The following is a 22,590-nucleotide window of genomic DNA, read 5'->3' as shown; positions in this document are numbered from 1 at the left end:
ATACGGATGCGTTTTGGCCTCCCAGTGGGCCCAGAACACCGGCTAGTGGTGGCTAGTGTGGGGTGGGGGGACGTATGCGTAATGTGCAAATATTTCCCATCCCCGTACAATTTGTTTATCGCCCGCTGGAGCTAGTGTCTAAACAAAGAGCGGAACGAAGGGGGCATAAACAAAATGCTGCGTGTACGCCCCGCCCCCACTGGATACGATTGTGAACAAACAGCGTGAACAGCGTGAGACTCGTGTGTGCGGATACAGTGAAAACTTGATTTAGTGGGACAGCCCTCTGAATAGTAAGAACAAAAGAGTGAGACGGACCTACCATCATCTTGGGCAGAAGCCAATGAAAAAAAACCCAAAAGATCGTAAAATGTTTGCTGGATATTTATCCATCATCGATCTTTCTTTAGCATTTATGTATGTAGCTGTCAAGTTCTTTAGGCCTTAGCTACAATTTATTGCACTTTTTATTTTATATCTTGCGAGATTTTGTTTGAAAAGTTTGTTTCGCTTTGAATGATTCATTCACGTACACTTTTCACTGTTTTTCCGCAATATAATCGTACTGGAGACTGCCCATAGAAACCTATATTAAACATATGCATCGATAAATTATAAATATCAATTATTTATTAGACTTATTTTGAAATGGATTTCGGTGATTTTTATTACATTTTTGCTGCCGTTAATAAACGTTCATGTGATGAGCCCTCGCTCCTCTCGCCCCTCTCCCATATCCACCAAACACAAGACAGGGCAAATCTGAGTGGCAGAAACAGTTTTTGAAACTTCAATCGGTTGGCCAAAGCCAAAACAATATTTCAAAAAATGCAACCATCGAAAATAAATGCATGCAAATGGATGCAACAAATATTTGAACTCGCTGCCAGACTTTGCGAGGGAGTGCTGAAGAGTGTTGCAACGTTTTATGACGATCAAAGAATGGAGTCAGAATAATGCCGCTATTCAAGAAGATTTCCTCTGAGGAGCTGCTTCACAGATCATCAAATGTTAATAGAATTTTACGAAACTTTAAGAAATTAGGTGCCGATAGTAATGTTTCTTAGGAGTTTGTCTTTCGCAATTGGTTTTAATTACTATTAGGTTGCCAGGGATTCTACACATTTCTTATCAAAAGCAATCCACAGCTGTTTTTCTTGTCTCCTACTTTCGACCGTCTGGTTCCAGGGAAAGCAAAGGAAATCAATCATTTTGTACTTGCCTAGTAGAGCCGTATCCCCAGATACCTTTGGAGCGAAAGCCAATTAACATTTAACCTTTGTTCTATTTTTGTATAAGAAATACATTGCATTGCCCCAGCTCTTGAGAACACCTGAAAATAAAAGCCATGTACGGCGAGCATCTGGATATGTCGTATGAATATATAAAACACATATTAAAATCCTTGACTTTGAAATTCGATTTAGTATTTTGTTGCGTTTGTGTTGTGTTTAATCAAATGACATTTTATGTAGCGCCCACAAAGCAAATTTATGTGTTGATAATTCCGTGGCACAGAGAGTGTCCAGACACTGTGATGCTCATTACAAAGTGTACTATCAGCAAATGGTACAGGGCTGCTGCCAAATTTCCAACTTATAATCAGCCAGAAAAAGCTGGCACCTTTCTGCAATTTTAAAATATCTTGAAGACATTTACATACACGCGAATACTCTTCTTCTCTGAGTCCCAAAACGCCATCGATGGCTATTCTTTTTGCTGTTGCTGCTGCGATTTTGGTGTTGCGTTGCCCTTCCGGCTGCATTCACGCACAATTCACGCATTCAGACATGAATCGCATATTAATTGGTTGAAAACCGCCCTAAAAGCAATCAACATCAGTCCATGGCCATGGTGTTGCTGAAACAATAAATCAATTAGATGAATCGTTTATGTTTGGCAATTTTTAATGAAACTGGGCGAAGAGTAAGTGAAAACAGAGAAAAAAGTATATTTGGGTCGCTTGGCAGCAACCGTTTGACGTTGGTTTCGGGGTACCGTTTGACTTTCCCTTTTTTCCCCAATGGCTCCTCCAATTTAAAAACCAGCTCTTTGGCACCAAATTGAGCCAGCAGCAGCGTTTTGCCATTTCGTTTCTTGAGATGAATGGGGGAAACTGTCGAGCACATTTCGAGCCACCGGATGCACATTTCCAGGCGGAAGCCAGCCGCCATGAAATATTCACAAGAATAACTGAAAACTTAATAATAGGGTTGGATGGACTGTGGTGGAGGCAATGGTAGGAAATCGATCTGGCAGGCAGCACCAGTTGAATAAATCATGACTCGATTCGTGGTCACAAATAAATCCATTCGATCAACAATTAAATTACAATGGTGATGTTTGTTTGTTTGTTTTGTTTTCCTTGTGTTGAATGGAATTATTATAAAATTGCAGCTCTGTGCAGTTTGTGGGACTAACAAGGGAAAGTTTATTCCGTTAACAGTCCCTGGGTGATTCTAGAATTCCCTTTCCTATCTAAGAAACTCTTTTGGTTCACCGTTTACTTACCGTCTCCCTGCTCGCAACCCTGTGGCTTGAAGTGCAACCCTGTTTACGCCAATGTTGTTGCATGTCGTCATTCTTAAACGTTTAGCAAGTGCACCCACTGGAAACGAAAAGGAAACAATTTTTTCATTTGGTCAAATGCACGCTTAAACCCCACTGCACACACGAGGGCTCAGTGTCATCCGTGGCCCATCAATGGATTAAAGTTCATTCAGGAAGAACTACAAATTAAAACGCGACTTTGCACATCATAATCCTGCATCCTTCCTCGTTCCTTGCCCTCTTGTGTGACGTGGCATGTTGGAGTGCGTCGTATAAAAGGATGTCAAACACTCCTCTGCATGATCTGTCGATGTGTCTTTTGGGTGCGTGGGGGTCATACTCATATGACAGACTCTCGAAACTTGTTCTATTCGTGTTTGTTGCTGCTCTTGTTGTGGCAGAATGTCAGCTTAATCGGCTTAGCGGCAACACAAACACACACGCGCACACTGTGCAACGCACACACACACACAAACACAAACACTGCCGCACGTAGGCTAAAGATGGAATACACTAAAAGCATTCGGGTGCAACGAAATCTCGACGCCATGGGCGATTGTGCGGTTCAGTCGAACACATCTGTATATGCTGCGTGTGTGTGTGTGTGTGCGGGTGAATACACTAAAAGTGTCGCCTGGAGTGCCTTGCACCCACATAGTACCATACGCCACAGACGTCGTCGCCTAATGACTGTGCGAGTCATCACCATCACTGACTTTCACTCTTCCACACTGTAAATTCCAATAGATGCAGCATGGAGTGAAAGAAACACGTGTCTCGCGTCATGCGGCAGCGGCACTCAGTCAGAGAGTGTTCATCCCATTGGCTTTCGTTGTGGAAGTTCCTTGGAATTTCCTGGCACATTTTCTCTGAGTGGATTTGTCGTAAAATCGTAATGAAGTCTCTGTCACATTGCTCGTTATGTTTTGCACATTCTTTTCGAAGATTTTATTATTGATTTTCATTGCACATTTTACACACAAACTCACACAGGCAGAGCGAGAGAGAGATAGACCCAGATACACCCACTTGTACGTCCCCGCCGCATCCACAGAACATGTTACATATTATTATGGCATACTTTTACTTACTTTTATATTTCGGGGAGGCACACAGCCAAAAGCACTGCAACTGCAGCAGCCGCCACCGCCGTTGGCTAAGAAAAAACCCGATGACGAACAGGCAAAGAAGGACATCCTCTCTTCTCGTCCTTTTCTGACTTTAGATTCTTGGCTTTTGTGTGCGTCCTCAGGCATGCCCATGCTATCCCCGCCAAGAAAGTGTTTCTACAGAGGCACGGCACAAAGTTCTGGTTTATTTTTGTTGACACAGATTTAGGAATTTCTTTGACACATCTATTGATTCAAATAACAATTTCTAGTGCTCAAATGGTGCATAATTACATCAAGCTCGCAAGCTAATGCCGCTCGAGAGCGCTGTGGATGGAGGGAGCGAGCGCGCAGGAAAGCCTTAACAGCGCGCTGTTAAAGAGGAACTCTAACAGTGAGTTGTTAAGTTAAAACGTTTACAGCGCGCTGGTAAGGAGTATAGCTAACAGCGCGCTGTTAACGAGCGCTCTTCGTAACAGCGAGCTATTTAAAGCAGAGCCCTGCACATTTTAAAACTAAAATTGCAGGTAAAGTCAGTTTTGAAGCTCTTTATCCCTCGATGTATGTATGTTTGTATGATGATGGTATGAGTTGCACGCATCAATGGATGCCCTTGACTTTGACACCAGCCAGCAGCGCATAATTTTTGTGTGGCTTTTCCTCACACACTCATTAGTGGAGTTTAATATTGTTGGAAATGTCGATCATTCCCCTCAATAAGTAGCTGCAACATTGCAATGCTCCATTGGTTGCTCCATTCTGCCATTGCTTGTTGTCATTGCATTGCTCTATGCGAGTGGCATGCCAATTATCCAGCTCAGACCCTCTAATTGAATCGACGCCACACTTAGGGGTGCCACACTTCCTGCCTCCAATTGTGATCCATGCAGCTGTCCTTGAGGTTGCGACATGCCACTCAGCACAGCACATGGCATAATTGGCAAATTGCAATTGCCAGGACATCAAAGATGCAAAACGACAATGACAAAATATCAAATGGCAACTCATCAGTGGCAACAGAAGCATTTCATTTCCCCTGGAGTGAGGGTGATTAGAAGTCAATTACGAATACGAATACAATTACATGGCCATGCCACCAATTTTTTTAAGCATGGTGCCTCTCCATCTGGAATGCATACAGTGCACAGCTGTCTTCTATGGAAAATATGGCGCTTGGCTCTTTCAACCGGCAGCCGCTAATTTCACTCAACCTGCCTGCACACATTTGCATACGACATTATACGACAGGTGTGCCACACGATGCAAAACTCTCACCACACACACACACACACACACAGGAGCACTTTATGCCACTCATAACCAATTCCCTTTTGAGGCCAAGAGCCAAACTCTTCAACATCATTTTGCCATAATCTTTGAGGGTCTTAAGGCTTGCAGCTCGGGGCGGGTAAAGTGTTTAAATTATGAATAATATTCGTAGGCGATTCAATGTATTTGTGCCTGGAAGCTGCTTTCAAATCCTTTGCCTTGGCCAGAATATTCTGCCCTTCAATTAACTTACTGCCTTCTAATTTATGTGTGATTCGGTCAGCCATTGGTAGCCCAATTGTGAGGGATTTAATCTGTGTTCACCCTTCACTGCTTGCCAAGAAAGATAAGTAAGATTGTCAACTCTTCGCCTAAATATGCCCTGAATGGGTTTCAATATCAGTCTAAAAACCATTTTAAACTCTCTTAACAAAGCACACATTCGACTTCCATGTATGATTAGTAATTGAGGCACGAGCATTATTCTACAACGAAAGTGTAATGGGTTAAACCGATTCTTCCTAGAATGATTCCATCATTGCCATCAAATGAATTTCATTCCCTTTCATTGCATCGTGTAACTGCTGCAACTTGCGCGCTTTTCTCATCCACTCTCAGACAGACGTTTGAAATGTGCCTACAAATTGAATCCGTTTTATTGCATTCCCCTTAGATTGCCATTTATCTTCAAGAATTCCTTATTTCGTAGTCGCCAGTTCCACTTCTGACCACTCCTGCAGCTCCTTCAATGGGTAATCGAACTGCGCTGAGTCTTCGAGTTGGACTCGTCCTGGTGGTTGTACCTAGGACCTCAATGATGCTCATTCTGAATAATGATGCCATCCACCATTCAAACAACAAAAAGTTGCAAAAAGTGTAAAAGTTGCCAACTGGGCGACTACTTTCCGTCGCAGAGGCATCCGGTAACCGCTGGGTAAAGTTTATAATTATTATTTGTATTTTGTAGCTGAAGCCATAGGCCCCGCGTTGTCCATCGAGTGACCATCACAAAACGCAATGAAATGCAACTGGAACGAGGTCTTTGTCCTGGTTCTGTTGAAAAGCTGACTGACTGACTGACTGCCCAACGCATTTTCCAGTGAATTTTTCTGCACATGGATATGTTTCTGTTGCTGCTTTTTAATGCCCCATTATGGCAGGTGGTAAGCGATTTAATGTTTAACGAATGTCATCTGGAGGATAATGGATAATTAAGTAGAACTTTTCAGCTAGCAAATGGCATTCCATCCGAGCATGAGCAACAATTTTCGTAGGGCTTTTCAGCTTAATTAGCGAGCATTCCACAATCGAAATCTTTGTACATAAGACTAAAAATCATCCACTTGCTGTTATTCTCTTATTCACATTGGCCGCCGGGCAAGCGGCTTCCACACGACGATGTTGCGCCTAGGCTTGCCATCAAAATTCACGACTGACCTTGCCACTTGCTCTATAGAAAAATAAAAAAGAAAAAAAAACTACAAAAGACAGTTATCTGCATGCAACTGAGAGACACAGCTGACCGCATTTCGCGTTATGCAATGGCTAAGAGGCAGGGGCAGTGGCGGTGGCGGGTGTTGGGCGGTGGGGCAGTGGGGCAGTGGGGCGGTTGGGCGGATGGGGCATGTAGGCGTGGCCAGTAGGCCATTCTAAAATCAGTGCCCACGATGCGCCTTTTGGCATTTAATTAACTCTTTGGCTCTTTGCTGAGCAAACCCAGAATTTCCATTCTCAGCCTTTCACTTTTCATCTATTCCATTCTCTTCGCTTCGCTTATCTTCTCTTCTCTTTTATTCGCTAAATATTTGAGAAGTTCATTTCTTTTAAATATTTGAGAACTGCATATATCTCGCTCTCTTTCTGTATGTTTGCAAGGCCAAGGCTGAGTAAATGTTGAAATATTTAGAAGGTTTTCAGAGTGCGATTCGTTGATTTTAAACTATTTTCCTCCACGATTCCACAAGATTTTCCATCTTAGTAAGTCAGCTCGTAACGCTGCCACCCCCCGTTGACAGTCAATCATCCATGTTAAGGCGTTCAAATGGATTAAACAATCGAGAGATTGGTGTGGGCCCCTCATTTTGCATTTGATTTGACTTTCGGTTGTTCCCTAAGGGTCACATGATGCCACCAACTGTTGGCACTCCTTCGCTCTTTCATATTTCATGTCCACTGCTTGCTCTCTGTGCTCTTCACTGTTCGTGTGAACTGCTTGCCGAAAGCATATCAAGATCAAGGTCTCACACATCCACACACAGAGCGTAGCCCACTCAACGGCTCATTTGTAAGTGGAACAAGTGATGCAAGCAAGCATATGTAAATCTCGCTCTCTCTTCCTCTCTCTGTCGTTCTCTTTCGTCATCCCTTTCGTATGCGCTGCCAAGTAGAACACACTTTAAGGATATGCAAACATACACAAACTCGGTCACATATGCACATCTCGTGCCTTTGAGGCTGGGCTTCTCGTACTGTCCGCCTCTCTGCCAACACTCGCTGCTTTAATGATAACGAGCACCCGCCAAAAAATGGAATGGAGGCAACGGCAACAGGCACCCATAGGCACATTTTTAAGAATCAATTCCGAGCACATACAAATTTCATCGGCTTTGAGTGCAGTGTGCCTTCCGCACTGGCCATTACAGTGGTCTCTGTGCACCGAAATTACAGTGAAATGCCCTTCCAACTAGCCATGGCCCTGCCCCATGTCCGTTTATTATTGGGGTGTGTCTTTTTAGTTGGTGAGCGTGGGGGGATTTGTGTAGCCGGAACAATGCAACAGTTTTGGGCCAAATCTGCGGGAACAAAGCCAGGCCAGAATGCTCGTAACAACAGGCCATCATAATACCCATAATATATAATAAAAAAAAAAGCCCAGCAGCCCTTCATCACTCTTCTTATTTCTCCTCCACTCTGTGTGTATGTGTTTGTGTGTGTGTGTGTTTGTATGTGGGTGGAGTGGGTCTTCTGTGTGGCGGGCATGAAAAACAATGTAGGCGTTCGGCTTGGCCTCTTAGCGTTGTCTGATATTTTTTGGCCTTTGTCTAGTCTTCGAGGAAACTGCAGAGCGCAGCATAAAACGAGAAGGGCCGAGTGAGACGCTTCTTACGCGTCACAACTTTTATACCCGGCACTCAGTACTACATCTGCACCTTAGCGGTTATATGTCAAATTTTACATTTTTTCTTCATCAACAACATTGCAGAGGCACTGCAGAGGCAGAGGCAGAGACGTGTCTGCGTGAAGCAGAGTGTGAATAAGAGAATGTGCAAAAAACAAATATAAGCTGCGGGACGGGGTGGGTTTAGCCACTGCAAATTATTTTCTTCATCGTGGCTATAATAATGATCCAATCGGACCCAATTTGGTGATCTCATAGATATGGCCATTCCCTAAGGAATTCTTTTATCTTCAAAATTGTATAATTTGGGAGGTTATCGCCCTTTTGCGGAGACGGAAGGGGGCGAGGCTCATTTTTGAAATACACTTGTAACAGTGTGAGCATACAGAAGTCTGGATGCAAAATTTGGTGGCTCTAGCTCTTATAGTCTCTAAAATCCAGGCGCTCAACAAGACGGACGGACAGACAGACATGGCTCAATCGACTCGGCTTTTGATGCTGATCAAGAATATATATACTTTATGGGGTCGGAAACGTTGTTTTCTGTGCGTTACATACAATCGTTGTTCGCACAAATACAATATACCCTATTTACTGTTCGAGTACCTTGTATAAAAAACAGTGCCACCAGCCTGCCGCCTGCTGCCTCCCCATAATTTTGCTTCTCTGTCTTATCCTTCATTTGTTTGCCACTTGTGGCTATGCCACGCCCCGGCGAACGGCAAGTCAGACAGCGACCATCTTGATTTTTTGGGTGATTAGCAAACAGAAATTTAACTTTAAGTTTTTGCCTTAACTGAAATATTTAATGCAAAAAGTAAAATGCGCATAGAGTGGATCAAGCAAGCCAGCAAGGTTAATCTTTGCAATTAGTTACAAAGTATCAAGTGCAGAGACCTTCGGGAAGTGCTTATCGGAATTATCTTGTAGCTGGAGTACACTGAGATAGCTTCCCATTTCCTAGCCCAAGGTCTTGGGTCCTTGATTGTCGCACCTTTCGAGATTGGCTATAATTAACCCAAAAACATTTTTCTATAGTTTATTCAAATTAAATTGACTTGAAGTAGAGCCGATTTTAATGTTCGAGAAATAATTCTAAAAAAATTAAATGGCATTTAAGGAATTTATTTATGAACACGGGAATTGAAGAAATGAAGTGGCGAAAAAGACACACAGCTTGATGTGAATTTTCAAATGAACTGCTTCAAGTCAAGTTGTGTTGTGCAAGTGAAATTTTGTTGGGAGTTTGAGGCTCTGCTAATGGGGAAAGAAATGTAGCAAGAAGCGGCCATATACCGAATTATGTGAAATTGAAACCACTTGGACGAATCTATTTACCAGCTGCTCAAAATGTTAAATGGAAACCGAAATGGAAGCGCAATAAATAATGAATGCTGTAATCGATATGGAAGGAGCGAGAGTCACGGAGTCACCGAGTCGCAGGTCCGCGGTGTCGTCACACTGGCAAATGATGCAATTACTTGATTAATTTTATTTATTATTATTATTTTGTATTATTTTTCTGCGCTTGATTCCAGCTTAATTTATTTGGGTCTTTATTGCATTATAATTTCTGCGGAATTAGGGCCCGCATCTTTTCCAACTGAGTGCGGTCTGCGCCGCGTATGCGTATGCGTAATGAGATTTACGACCCACATTAATCATACACCATGTGGCATCTTGGCTGCGGGCTGCACTTGCCACTGACAGCTGCTGCATTTACGACCGATTCAATTACAATTCATTCGAAAATAATCGAAGCGACAACTATCAGTCCCAATCCTTCGACTAATTTAGCATTCAGACATGCATCGTCCAGAATCGTCCTTCCACATGCTGCTATCTAATCAGCTGCAGGCAACCAAAAACAGATACCGAAACTGCTCCAAGACTAGCCAAACATTTGACACCAATGCCACATATGTATGAATGCTTTTGCCAATTAAATGACTGTTAGCATTAGCGTTTGTGGGTTATAAGTTTTTGGATACCAATGGAAAGTGTGTCGGAATATATTTTCAGAGGAGTGCAGTATTAATTTTGCACAAAATGCTAGGACTCCTCGCAGCTGAATTTCTTTTGCTTATTCTTTTCCACTTAACATTAATTTCCTTTGTTATATTTCGGAGCTTTTGCTGCTATCTGCTTTTAATTGGCACTTGTTATACAAGTGCACAGCTCTGATAATTGAATATGAGTCCACGGGCGTCCAGTCGACTGTATTTAGCCCCAGTGTGATACCCGTGTGTGGAGTATCCTCATGCCTTATCCTGGCTTGTGGTTTTGACAGTCTCTGTGGCCGGGACCCCCGCGTGATGCCAAAAAGTTGCGATAATCCTAGCAAGGAATACACACAATAAGAGGACGAAAGGAAGCAACAAAACAAAAAGAGTGGAAAGAAAGCCAGCTCAAGTATGCAACATCTTTTTGTGGCTGCATCTGCCACAAGCTGCACAAAGGGCAATATTGCAAGAGGCGGGCAGTCTCTATGCGAAACATGTAACAAACTTTCAGATACCCTCTGCCAAATGTTACGTTTTCAATGATAGAAGGGGGACAGTAAGGACAGCAGTTTATGCAAAGCGATGGACTAATGACACTACCTTGACACTTGAGCTGAGGCGATTGCCAGGCAACCCCCAATCGGCGGGCACTCAATTAGGGCAATCCCAACGCCACACAGGGTGTCCACGGGGCACTCCATTCAATTGGGTTAATCCCCTGGCAGCGGCCAGGGTCGGCGGGTCAAACCCAAGCCCGACGCCAACTGCAGGACAATCGCGGCCTTCCGCGTGCTCATGCTGGTCTTCCTCACCATTTTGATCTGTAATCCGGATTTTACAACAATTAAAACATCGCACAAGCCCTCTGTGAAGGCGGTTTGGGCGGAGTGGGAGAGAAAAATGCTGGTGCTGATGCTTATGCTGTGTTGCTGGTAGCCATTCGTTACTCGTTTTGACAGCAGCTGTCAGTGGGTAAAGTCCACCAAAAAAAAAAAGGTTCAACAATACGATACTGTTGTGTCAGCTTTAGCCGCTCTCTGGCCACTCTGGCTGTTGTTCTTTTACGCTCTTGTCTGCTCGGGTTCTGGTCTGCGTCTGTGCTACAGTCCAGGACCTGCTGGTTGCACCATTCGCATGTTACCGGCGCTGCATTTGCCATTTTATTTCATCGAGCAACATACTTGGATGGAATCATTTGAAAGCTGCTGTCGGTGCCATTCCGCCAATGCTCTCCACTCACCTCTAGGAGGTGTAGTGCGCTTGTTCATTGCTCAAAATAATAAAAAAAACTGTGAAGTTAAAGTTCAGCCTGAAAGTATACTACACGAATACTCCTAGTTGTCAAATTCTGGTGCAAGCTGAGTGGATGCAATGCACCACAGTGGGCAGCCAATATTTTTATCGAATTTCGCTCTGACTGACAGTCCCAATTGCTGCTTGTTTCCCACTGTCATTTTGACCAACAGAAGGGGGACCAAAAATCAGGCTGGCAAGAGCTGATTTCCGGAAAAAGTGGAGCGAGCCCTTCAGCAGCTTTCGCGCAGGCGCGACCCAGTGTCCGATTTCCATTCGAGAGCTGTGTTTCTTGCTATGTGCGGTTCAACATAACCTGCCTATGTGCCGGTGCCACCACATGCTGGCTTCAAATTTTTGTTTGTTGCCCCCTTAAATCAACTAACATCAACGGCAATATATCAACGGCATAAACATATGTGACCTTGCGAAATCATTGAACCTTAGAGGCTACAGGCAGTGCTTTTCGAATTTATACCTGTGTCCCGATGCCATCGCTGCCATTTCTGGATTCAGACATCATTTTGCTCATCATCAACAAACGTACAATTTACTCATTCCATTCAATTTGTTCAAATCCAACCACAAAAAGAAAGAAAGAAAACAAACGAAGAGAAATCATATGTGTTTGTGTGTATGAACAATTGTGCGTGCTCTCTCTTAAAAGCTTTCAGGTTCGCTCTTCCATCTCCGAAAGATATTTATTTGATCGGTCTTTCTTGTTGTTGCGATTTCGGCCAACGTAAAGCCAGCGAGCTTTCGGAGCATCTTCAAAGCTTGGCCTTGTCTATGGGGCTTTACACTCATGAGCATATAATTAGAGCCAAACTAATTTCCGCTGGAATAAAAATGAAAAACGAAAATGAAATGAATGAATTAAAAGTAATGACATATTAATCTAAAACATATTGAACTGAATTAAAAATTTACATTTTGAATGAAATTAATGAACACTAACTATTATACTTGTTATAATTAATATTTCCTTATTCACCTTATGCACTTATTCATATATATTTTGTAGCCCCTTGTTTTAATAGTAAACAAATTTTCTTATAATTTTGTCTTTATATACATACATACATACCCACATATTAGGCATGAACTCCCATTGTTAATAATAAACCTAACCATTAATTTGTTGAAAATGAATTGCTAGAGATTTGTTATTAAGGAGCCATGCAACGTTCACTGTGTGAGATTACAAAGTAACCATGACTAATAAGGGATCATCCGAAACTTTTATATCTCTTGGAATTGATGGGATGATCATGGTTGTGTGGGCAAGGACTGCCGCAACAAGACCAGCGCAGTCGTCAATCATGGTGGATTCCTGTTACTTCGCCTTTTCCTAAGTCATCCCCCCTAGCCTCCTCATTCCCTTCCCTACGGTCTAAGCTTAGGTCTGCACGCGAAATAAAAATGATTAAGAAATAGCATCAATGCGAGCACGTAACAACAAGCAATTATCGGAACCCCCCTCCTTATTGGTTACACCCCCGACCGGCTCGAGTGGTTACAACAACTATCGTTGTAGGTGACATGCTACAGAGGTTTCCTGCCCAAAAAACATATTTTAGCTCCAATATATTTATTTATTAAGTTGAACAATGATAATAATTGAGCTGAGTTCTCGCAGTTTAGTTGGTCCCATTATCGTTAGAGTAGGAGCTGGCATCAGAGTTGCTGTGGGAGGTGTAGCCGGCTAAGTCGCTGCTATCGTCAGAGCAACTGTCGCTGCTTTTGGAGCCACTCTCTGAGCCACTCTCGGAGTCACTCTCGGAGTCAGTATCGAATTCCCTCTCGGAGTCACTATCGGAGTCACTATCGGAGTCACTCTCGGAGCCACTTGGAAGAGCCTGCAACTCCTGCTGTAGTAGTGCCATATTCCGCTGATTACGTTCCTGTTGCTGCCGCATCAACAGTGGCCGCATCTGCAACGCCCTCTGTAGTAATGCTCTCTGTTCGCTCTCACTGTCGCTAGAGTCGGAACTGGAATCAGAACTGCATCGGGTGGTAGAGAAATTCAACAACAATTGTTTAACAAGCCTAATTTCCTGCTTGTGCTTCGGCAACTGCTAGTGACTTTTTTTTTGTAACGTGTGCAATTTTCTCTGGAACCTCTGACGCTTTTTCTTCTGCTGACGATGGAACATTTTCTCCCTCGCCAACTGCTGAATCTGCAATTCGGGAGGTCCAGCGTCGATGGCTCGCACTTTGGGTGGAACGCCCTCCGTGGCTTCATCCTGCTCCATGCATGAAGCAGCATTTCTCTTCCTGGCCCTGTTTTCGAGCTCCACATTTTAATGGGTTCCGCAGGAGTCATCGGTCATCGACATTTCTCAAGCTTCATCATCAGACTCAATGATATAATTTTTGTTCGCCGTCTTTTTTTCTCTAAAAAATATTAAAATAAAAAGCAATTAAGTACAAGTGGGACCACTTTTGCTGATCTATGATAGATCCATAAATGTAGCCGAAATGGCAAATGTTGCAAAACCTTTCTGATGCTGGGTGGGGGGGTATTGTTGCAATATGCCACTTCTGGTGTACCCTTTACCCCCTTCTTCATGGAGTTATATAACAAACTTCTGACAACCTTCTGACACATGTGTTGCGTGCGTGAGGGTCATAACGATGGGACATTATGCAATAAATACCTATACCTGCGGCACAGTGAGGACATTGACAGATAAAAGGATGAAATGGGAGTGGAAGTGGAAGTGGAAGTGGGTGCTGTGGGTCTGAGTTTCAGCCCACAATAAGAAGATACTTATACATTATTGTAGAGCGAACCATAAACGCATTTGTTGCGGCATTCATTTCGTTATTCTCCTGTTATTCGAAACGCGAATCAAATCACTGAACCAAATAAATGGCCAAAAAGACATACAAATACAACATTGGAAAATCTGTGGCCGACTGACCAAAGCGAGAGTTACCAAAAATTATTCTGGAAATCGGCACAAAAAGTAGCAGAAAACCCACGCACAGCCACAGCCGCAGACAGGGGTGTAGACGAGCGGTAAGCCAGAGCGAGAGAAGAGGGGTTCTGGACGGTGGCTAAAGAGTTTACATTCCCTAAGCAACACACTTTTAAATCTTGAAATTCAAAAATGGTACAAAACAATAATTGTGGAAGTGTACTTTCCCGTCGACATATTTATCTGCTGGCGCCATAAGGACAATGGATATGCAAGGTCAGCCTGAAGGGGGGTTCCCCGAAGCAAGCCTTCCATTTGCACCCAATTATATTTGAAAATAAGGAAAACGCACACACGCTCACCATGGTGCAATACGCCACAGCCTGCAGCTTGGCGCAGATCCGTTCTTGCCCCCCTCCCACGTTTTTGTCCATGTGGCAGTGCCCGTGTGACGCGTTGCCAAGGCCCTAACGAGTAAGGAAGCTCCCTCATGGGATGGCAGCCAATTTCCAGTAGGGTGGAAAAGTGGGACAATGATGTGGCACCTTGAGGCAGAGCACAACCCAAACTTAAACAGGAAAGGGGACTGCCCACAGCAGAAGCTGTGTGTTAGGTGTGCTCCCATATCAGTGTTCCATAGCATCGAAAAATCGCTTTTAGTGTGGGTAAATTTCGAGCCTATTGTCAAATGTTCAGTTTTGGTAAACAAAAAAATGCAAAACTAAACTATGTTCAAATAGAGATTGAAAGAAGTTCAAGGGGAAAAGTCAGAGTTTTGTGTATTCAAATAACAAATGGGATTTTGAGGTTTAACAGAGCAGAAACGATAAAATATATTCAAAGCATATCTGTTGGAGCTCGAAACAACAAAGTGTCCTGATGATCCATTGATGCATAATTTAAATACATTGATCGGTCGGAAAACTTAACAACCCATGGTCGTGGCAGAATGGGGGAAATTGAAGGGTATTGTGCGTTGACATTGACACTGGAAGAGTGGAAGAACTGTCACTGGCATTGGCACACAGCCACTGGCTCTAGACTGCCAATGGCATTAATATTGACAGTAAATACTTCTAGGCCGCTGCACACACATACACAGTTTGTGGACTCCTATGGTCCGTCTGTCTGTTCATGTATCGACATTGATTTGTGGCGATGTGGGGCATTGGGAATCCGGCAAATTGCACAACAGCAGCAGCAGCAACGTAATCAGTAATGCAACAGTTACAGCAGCCACCAGACACAGGACACAGAGAGGCAGTGGCAGTGGGAAGCAGAAGCAGAAGCAGAAGCAGCCAGACAGCAGACAGTAGAACACTCTCAGTGCTTAAATGGAATATGTATTGAGCAGGGAGAGAGAAGAATAAGAACAAGGATACAACAAACGGCGCTGTGTTGAGTAGCTGTCAAAATCTGTTGGGCCGTGTCAGAATGAATTTCAATGGCCATGGTATACGATGGTAGCAACAGTGCACTCAGTCGGGCGTGTGACGAGAGACCTCCATTGAAAATTGCGTACAATAAACTTGGTACTTGCTGAATACTTAGATTTATTCATTCATTCATTCATCCCCTCCCTGCTCTCTGCAGCGCAACTTAGTGCTATTCATTTATTCAATTACAAGACATTCAAAAAGGAAACGAACCCCCAAAAAGAAAACAAACGAGAAGGGACGTGTGAGACGCTTCCTACGCGTCACAACTTTTATACCCGGCACTCAGTACTACATCTGCACCTTAGCGGTGTTTTGTCAAGTTTTAAATTTTTTCTTCATTTGTCATCTACATCTACAACACCTCTCACGCCAACACGCTCCGTTATCTCGCCCCCCTTCCCTAGAACCACACACTGCAGACTCGCGGCAGAGGGAGAGGCAGCGCCCGCACACAAAGAAAAAACATATATAAGCTGCGGGACGGGGTGGGTTAAAATTCGGCAGAGGCAGGGCGACGGCTGAGGCAGGGGCCGAGTGAAGCAGAAGCAGAGTGTGAATGAGAGAATGTGAAAATAATAACAAAAGCTGCGGGACAGGGTGGGTTTGGCCACAGCAAATTAATTTCTTCATTGTGGCTATAATAATGATCCAATCGGATCCCAATTTGGTGATCTCATAGATATGGTCATTCCCTACGGAATTCTTTTATCTTCAAAACTGTAGATTTGGGAGGTTTTCGCTCTTTTGCGGAGACGGAAGGGGGCGAGGCTCATTTTTTAAATACACTTGTAACAGTGTGAGCATACAGAAGTCTGGATGCAAAATTTGGTGGCTCTAGCTATTATGGTCTCTGAGAACTAGCCGACAAATAAGACGGACAGACGGACAGACAATCATGGCTCTATAGACTCGTCTATTGATGCTGATCCAGAATATACATTCATGATGGGGTCGGAAACGCTTCCTTCTGTGCGTTACATACCGTTATTCCCCACAAATACAATATACCCTATTTACTCTTCGAGTACCGGGTATAAAAACCCCCAAAGCGAATGCTCGTTACACTCTAGTTGGCTCCTGGCAGACTCCTGGCAAAAACAGTGGCAATGGCAATTTCAATGCAAAATTGTATAAGCAGCTGCAGCTTCAGCAGCAGCCAACCGGCAAATTTCCTGGGGGGGAGGGGGACAAAAAAGAGAAAACTCCACCCACATTCCCACCCACAACGAGAAGGGACGTGTGAGACGTTTCTTACGCGTCACAACTTTTATACCCGGCACTCAGGACTACATCTGCACCTTAGCGGTGTTTTGTCAAATATTCAATTCTTTCTTCATCTGTCATCTACATCAACAACATTGCAGAGGCACTGCAGAGGCGAAGGCACGGCACTGCACATTAATTTCTTCATTCTGGCTCCAATAATGATCTAATCGGATCCCAACTCGGTGATCAGATAGATATGGTCTTTCCCTACGGAATTTTTGAAATTAAAAAAAAACACTTGTTACAGTGTGAGCATACAGAAATCTGGATGCAAAATTTGGGGGCTCTAGCTTTTATAGTCTCTGAGAACCAGGCGCTCAACAAGACGGACGGACATGGCTAAGTCTAGTCGGATATTGATGCTGATCAAGAATATATATACTTTGTGCGGTCGGAACCGCTTCCTTCGGTGTGTTAAATTTTTTCCTATTTACTCTTCGAGTACCGGGGAGTGTGTGTTTGTGTGCGTTCTTGATTGTTCGGTTACATGACTGACGATTACTTAAACATTTGGAAAATCTTTCGATTGGCGTTTTTTTATTGGCCGCTGTGAGGCAGCAAAGAGTTTGAAATGCTCCACCTCGTGCTGAAACCGTCCACAGCTAAGACCCACTGGGAAAGAGACAAAGACAAGAGCCACACTGGGAGGGAGAGACAAAAGCAGTAGAAAGAGCTGCTTCAATGCCTCTCAGTAATGGTAGACTAAGAGACCTTCTTTGAAGCTTCAAAAAAATGACTAAAACTTCAGCTGCTGATGCTAATGTTCTTCACTGTCAGGGGACGCACACACACACATGAGGCAGCTGCTGCACTGCTTGCTGCCGGCCAAAAAGCTGCAGCAAAAGGGTGGCACGTGTCCCCATCATTGTCAAATATCGCGAACTTTTCAAATGCCGCAGAATAAAATCAGAAGCGGCTGCGGCAGCGGCAGCCTACAACCACATTCTCACCCCAACCCACTTGTCAAGGGGCATTGGCCCGTTCTATGCATCGCCTTTTATGAATAGAGCTCTTGAGATTATTTTTCCTTGATTTTTGCTCTCCCTCCACCTCTCACGCTCTCTGCGCGCACTATAATTATGTCAAAGAAGTGTACAAGAGGCCACGCCCCAACGCCTTTGTCAAATGTTGATGGAATTTTTTGTGGGAGTAGTGGAGAGTGATGCCTAAGAGATTCCATAAGATTTCTTAGCCATATTCTGATTTATTTCTAAATTTCATCTGTTGCTGCTTTGAGTTATTCGAATATTTAATGGAGTTTCCTGGGCAGCCCCTCCTTTCCCATGCCACCTAGTACGGTAGGCTGCCCAGTGACCCAAATCAGGGACGACTCGTCTGGGTGCGGCGAGACGCTTGAACGTGCAACATGGGACTTTGGGCGGTGAGGTTGATTTGGCTTTTGAGCACAAGTTCGATGGAGTGGTTTTTGCGCCTATTAAGCTTAATTGCAAAACGCTTCCACATTAGACGATGTGTCAATGTGTCCATGGGGTATTGGTGAAGTACCGAATTTAATGCAGTCCCCCCTGCAGCCTTATGCCACATCCGTGCATGGGGGATTTCGCCTCTCCGTCATGGAAACAGCAAGAGCTACAGGCAAGAGGAACTGGCACTGACACGGCTACGAGTACCTGCACTTGTGTGCGCTTGACAATTGAAATTCTTATGAAAATATATCAAATGCACTCAAAGGCATTTCGGGAGAGCTTAGCAAAAGCCCACAGGGTGTTCCTGTATGCTGACAGTGGCACGAGGCAGGCCTGGTATGGTATTCCAGATATTTCGGGCAAAAACTTACTTCTCGTTTAGCTTCAAATATTTATAAATTTATGTGGTTCAGTTGAATTCTTGCGCTCCCTGTTGTTCTCCGATGTTGGCTTTAGCTCTAGGATTGGCCAGAAGATAACTCAAATCTTAGGAAAATCTTGTTTTAATTTTTTTCAAGCTCTGAGGCGACAGCAATTTTAAACAATGACAAGCTGTACTTGGTACGTAATACGCAATGTCACCGCTGGGAGTGTGGGGTAACATCGTAAAGTTTTTAGTGTGGGTAAGTGAAGGTCCTTTGAGTGTTGGCTAACACCATTTATGGCGCTTTTTCTCATATTCGCTGACATTCAAAAAGTAGAGGAAAAAAATAGATAAATATTAATGCATTCCCACTGCTACTGCGAGGAAAGAGTCTAGAGACTAGATAGCTGAGATTCCTTTCAATTATGCAGAACAGCAACTCACAAGTGAAATGTAATCCCAGACCGATGGGTTTTGCCTCCTGGCCATTTTCCAATCAAAGTCCCGACAAGCTCGCTTCCTTCCAATGCGACGCAGGAGCATGTTTTGACCCTGTGCTATAAATACACGAGTTGCAGAAATTGAAACAAAAACAAAAACTGAATCGATGCGTTATGATCCTAGTACGAATACGAGGACGAGCCATGAGCCATGAGAAGTATTTATTAGTAGGCAATCATCACAGAACAGGCGATGGCACGAGCTCGAGCCTGGACACGGACGAGGGCTGGACTTGAACAAAAGCCAGTGATGGTTGTCTCCCCCTGATTCCTGATTCCTGATTCGACTCATGACTCCTGGTTCGTCTTCATTGTTTGATAAGCATTCAATTAAGTCTCTACTGTGCGGTGTGGGGGTGTGGCTGAAAATGCAATTTCTTCATCATTCCATCTATGGGTAAACTGACACGCAACACAAATGAGAACAAAGCTGCATTCGCTTCTCTTTCTGTTTTATTTATAGAGGTAATCGGTACGTCTCCAAGTCAAAATTAATTGCAATTTTCAAGCAAAATATCGACCAGGTTTTAGTGTCATTTAAGGACACAGATCAAATTTCACCTGTCCATTTGGATGTGGATGTGGATGTACTTGGAGTTTAAAGCATTTTCTCGACATCATTTTGTTTTATTTCACAGAGGCAGACATGTTGTTAGTGGCGATATGACAGACCAGCCAAGTACCGATGACACCGGCGGCGGTGTTGGCACTCACTTCTTCGCCCGCTTGATGCGCCTCACCGGCGCGTCATTATCATCCGCAGCTGCGGCTGCTGCTGCATCATCCAACTCTTTGCCAGAGCCCACCACATCCACATCCACATCCACAGCCTCTCCTGCAATCATGACAACCGAATCGCCCACCACAACTACAGCGGCAGCTGCAGCGGAGCTGGCACCTTCCTATCTCATCGATCGGGTCACACAGGTGGCCCGCATTGCCCTGGAGGTGACCACATCAGCGTCGGAGGTGCTGGCCGAGGGGCTGCCAGAGGTGGACACCAGCTTTGCCAATGCCACGACAATGCACGGGAATCTAACGTTGGCCGCTGCGGCAGCCACCAACTATGAAAACTGTTCGGCGATTTTTGCCAACTACACGCAACCAGAAACAGGTCAGTACACAGAAGACCTATCACATATCTAGGGCTAAGCTAGAGAAATCAATAAAATAAATCTGCAGCCAAAGAAGAAACAAATTATGACGATCACTGGTAGTAGCTATCGGGAGCTGACGATAGGCAGCAAAGAGAGAGTTCCAGGCATAAATCGGCGTATGTGTACTCCGGGCAAAGGTTTACAACTATCGCTAAATGATTTCGAATTTAGCCACTTGGACTACAAGCTAAAGGCCGACAAGTTGAAGGAGCTTCTGGACATCCTAATGCTGGGGGAGGAGTAGATGATTGTTTGACCGATTAAAGCAACTGCTGAATCATTGAAATTACTCTGGCCATTAATTTTGTGGGAAGGGATGTTATACTTGTGAGGTTATCTACGTTCATGGCAATGTTCTATGAAATATTTTCAGGCATCTACTGCAACTTTACTTGGGACACGCTGACCTGTTGGCCCCCAACACCTGCGGGAGTCATGGCACGAATGCATTGCCCGGCGGGCTTTCATGGTGTCGATCCGCGAAGTAAGTTTTTCAACTATCTAGAAACTAGAGCTATAGAAAGTAAGAAAGCTATTATCAGGGGAAGTCCTGTTGCCTTTTCACCTCAAGTATTGATTAAGAAGTGACCCATAAATACGCGTATGATCGAGCATGGGAATATTTCCCTTTCAAATTAAACATTGTGGCCTAAATTATATGGATCACTAGTCGGCACTTTGGCAAACAATTACTTGATTTCGTATTCATTGCATGCCTCACGGCGTCACGCATTCGTTTAACCGTTTAGCAGACAGCCCAAGCCATACCAGCCACACCCCCGTCAGGACATCGGGGAGGACTGCAGTTGGAGGTCATACCGAAACTGGAACGTGGAGAGCTGAGCTGTGCTGGACTGGTCAGGTGGGCGTAGTGCAAGGAAAGCGAGCCACAAATCGATTACTTAATTATAGGGCAGCTCCACAAATTGAAGTTTCTTGATGAAAACAGCAGTTATAGGCTGTTAGTTCACTTGGGGTGATAACAGCGCTGATGGTCTGTTAGAGCTGCTGCCCTTAGTGAGCGACTGTAAAAGGAGATCGCTAACAGTGGTCTGTTTAACAGCAGTTATAGGCTGTTAGTTCACTTGGGGTGATAACAGCGTTGTTAGGCTGTAAGCCTGTTAGCCGCCCCCGAATGAGCGAAATCAAAGTACCTTCTTTATGGCCTAAACTGTTACTAATCCTGGTGTTTTAATCTCTTCACCTTTGATTTGATGTTTGGTAAACAGAATTTGCTATACGCAAATGTGAGCTGGATGGCAGCTGGGGCACACGGCCAGATACTACAAATATGACAGCGGAAGCGATTGCCGCTGGTTGGACCGACTNAGATCGCTAACAGTGGTCTGTTTAACAGCAGTTATAGGCTGTTAGTTCACTTGGGGTGATAACAGCGCTGATGGTCTGTTAGAGCTGCTGCCCTTAGTGAGCGACTGTAAAAGGAGATCGCTAACAGTGGTCTGTTTAACAGCAGTTATAGGCTGTTAGTTCACATGGGGTGATAACAGCGCTGTTAGGCTGTAAGCCTGTTAGCCGCCCCGAATGAGCGAAATCAAAGTACCTTCTTTATGGCCTAAACTGTTACTAATCCTGGTGTTTTAATCTCTTCACCTTTGATTTGATGTTTGGTAAACAGAATTTGCTATACGCAAATGTGAGCTGGATGGCAGCTGGGGCACACGGCCAGATACTACAAATATGACAGCGGAAGCGATTGCCGCTGGTTGGACCGACTATGGGCCCTGCTACAGGCCTGAGGTGATTCGCCTGATGCAGCAGATGGGTAGCAAGGATATTGATGTAAGCGAGATCCCACACACACACTTAATCTTGAACTCATAATCCCTATATTTTTGTAACATTTTTAGCTCTATATTGAAATTGCCAGGCATACACGAACACTGGAGATCGTGGGCCTGTGCTTGTCACTGATTGCTCTGCTCGTCTCTCTGGTGATCTTCTGTAGCTTTCGTTCGCTGCGCAATAACCGTACGAGGATACACAAGAATCTATTCGTGGCAATGGTTCTACAGGTGCTCATCCGACTGACGATCTATCTGGATCAATTTCAGCGCGGCAGCAAATCCAGTGGCAGCTCCTCAAACTCTAGCAGTACCAGCAGTCTATCGGCGATCGAGAATACGGTGAGTACTCGACTCATAGTCGATGCG

General features: G+C 44.2%; 2 protein-coding genes across 3 annotated transcripts in view; one reads left to right on the top strand and one right to left on the bottom strand.

Moving 5' to 3' along the window:
* Nucleotides 1–22,590, top strand: part of LOC117590691 (PDF receptor) — a 31,199-nt gene that overhangs the window by 4,920 nt on the left and 3,689 nt on the right. For both annotated transcript variants that reach the window (XM_034283590.1, XM_034283591.1), the window contains 5 exons: nt 19,901–20,376; nt 20,793–20,903; nt 21,649–21,735; nt 22,143–22,219; nt 22,288–22,563. In XM_034283590.1, coding sequence (XP_034139481.1) covers nt 19,926–20,376; nt 20,793–20,903; nt 21,649–21,735; nt 22,143–22,219; nt 22,288–22,563 — 1,002 coding nt within the window. In that variant the 5' untranslated portion in view covers nt 19,901–19,925. The remainder of the gene's footprint in view (nt 1–19,900; nt 20,377–20,792; nt 20,904–21,648; nt 21,736–22,142; nt 22,220–22,287; nt 22,564–22,590) is intronic.
* LOC117590788 (clumping factor A-like) lies at nt 12,983–13,597 on the bottom strand. Its single transcript, XM_034283737.1, has 2 exons — nt 13,464–13,597; nt 12,983–13,346 (listed from the first exon to the last, which is right to left on the bottom strand). The coding sequence occupies exons 1-2, from the start codon at nt 13,595–13,597 to the stop codon at nt 12,983–12,985; spliced, it is 498 nt and encodes a 165-aa protein (XP_034139628.1).

Source organism: Drosophila guanche, unplaced genomic scaffold, assembly GCF_900245975.1.
Source record: "Drosophila guanche unplaced genomic scaffold, DGUA_6, whole genome shotgun sequence".
In the NCBI taxonomy this organism is placed as follows: domain Eukaryota; kingdom Metazoa; phylum Arthropoda; class Insecta; order Diptera; family Drosophilidae; genus Drosophila; species Drosophila guanche.
The sequence above is the reverse complement of the archived record's forward strand: the minus strand, read 5'-3'. Positions and strand labels throughout refer to the sequence as shown.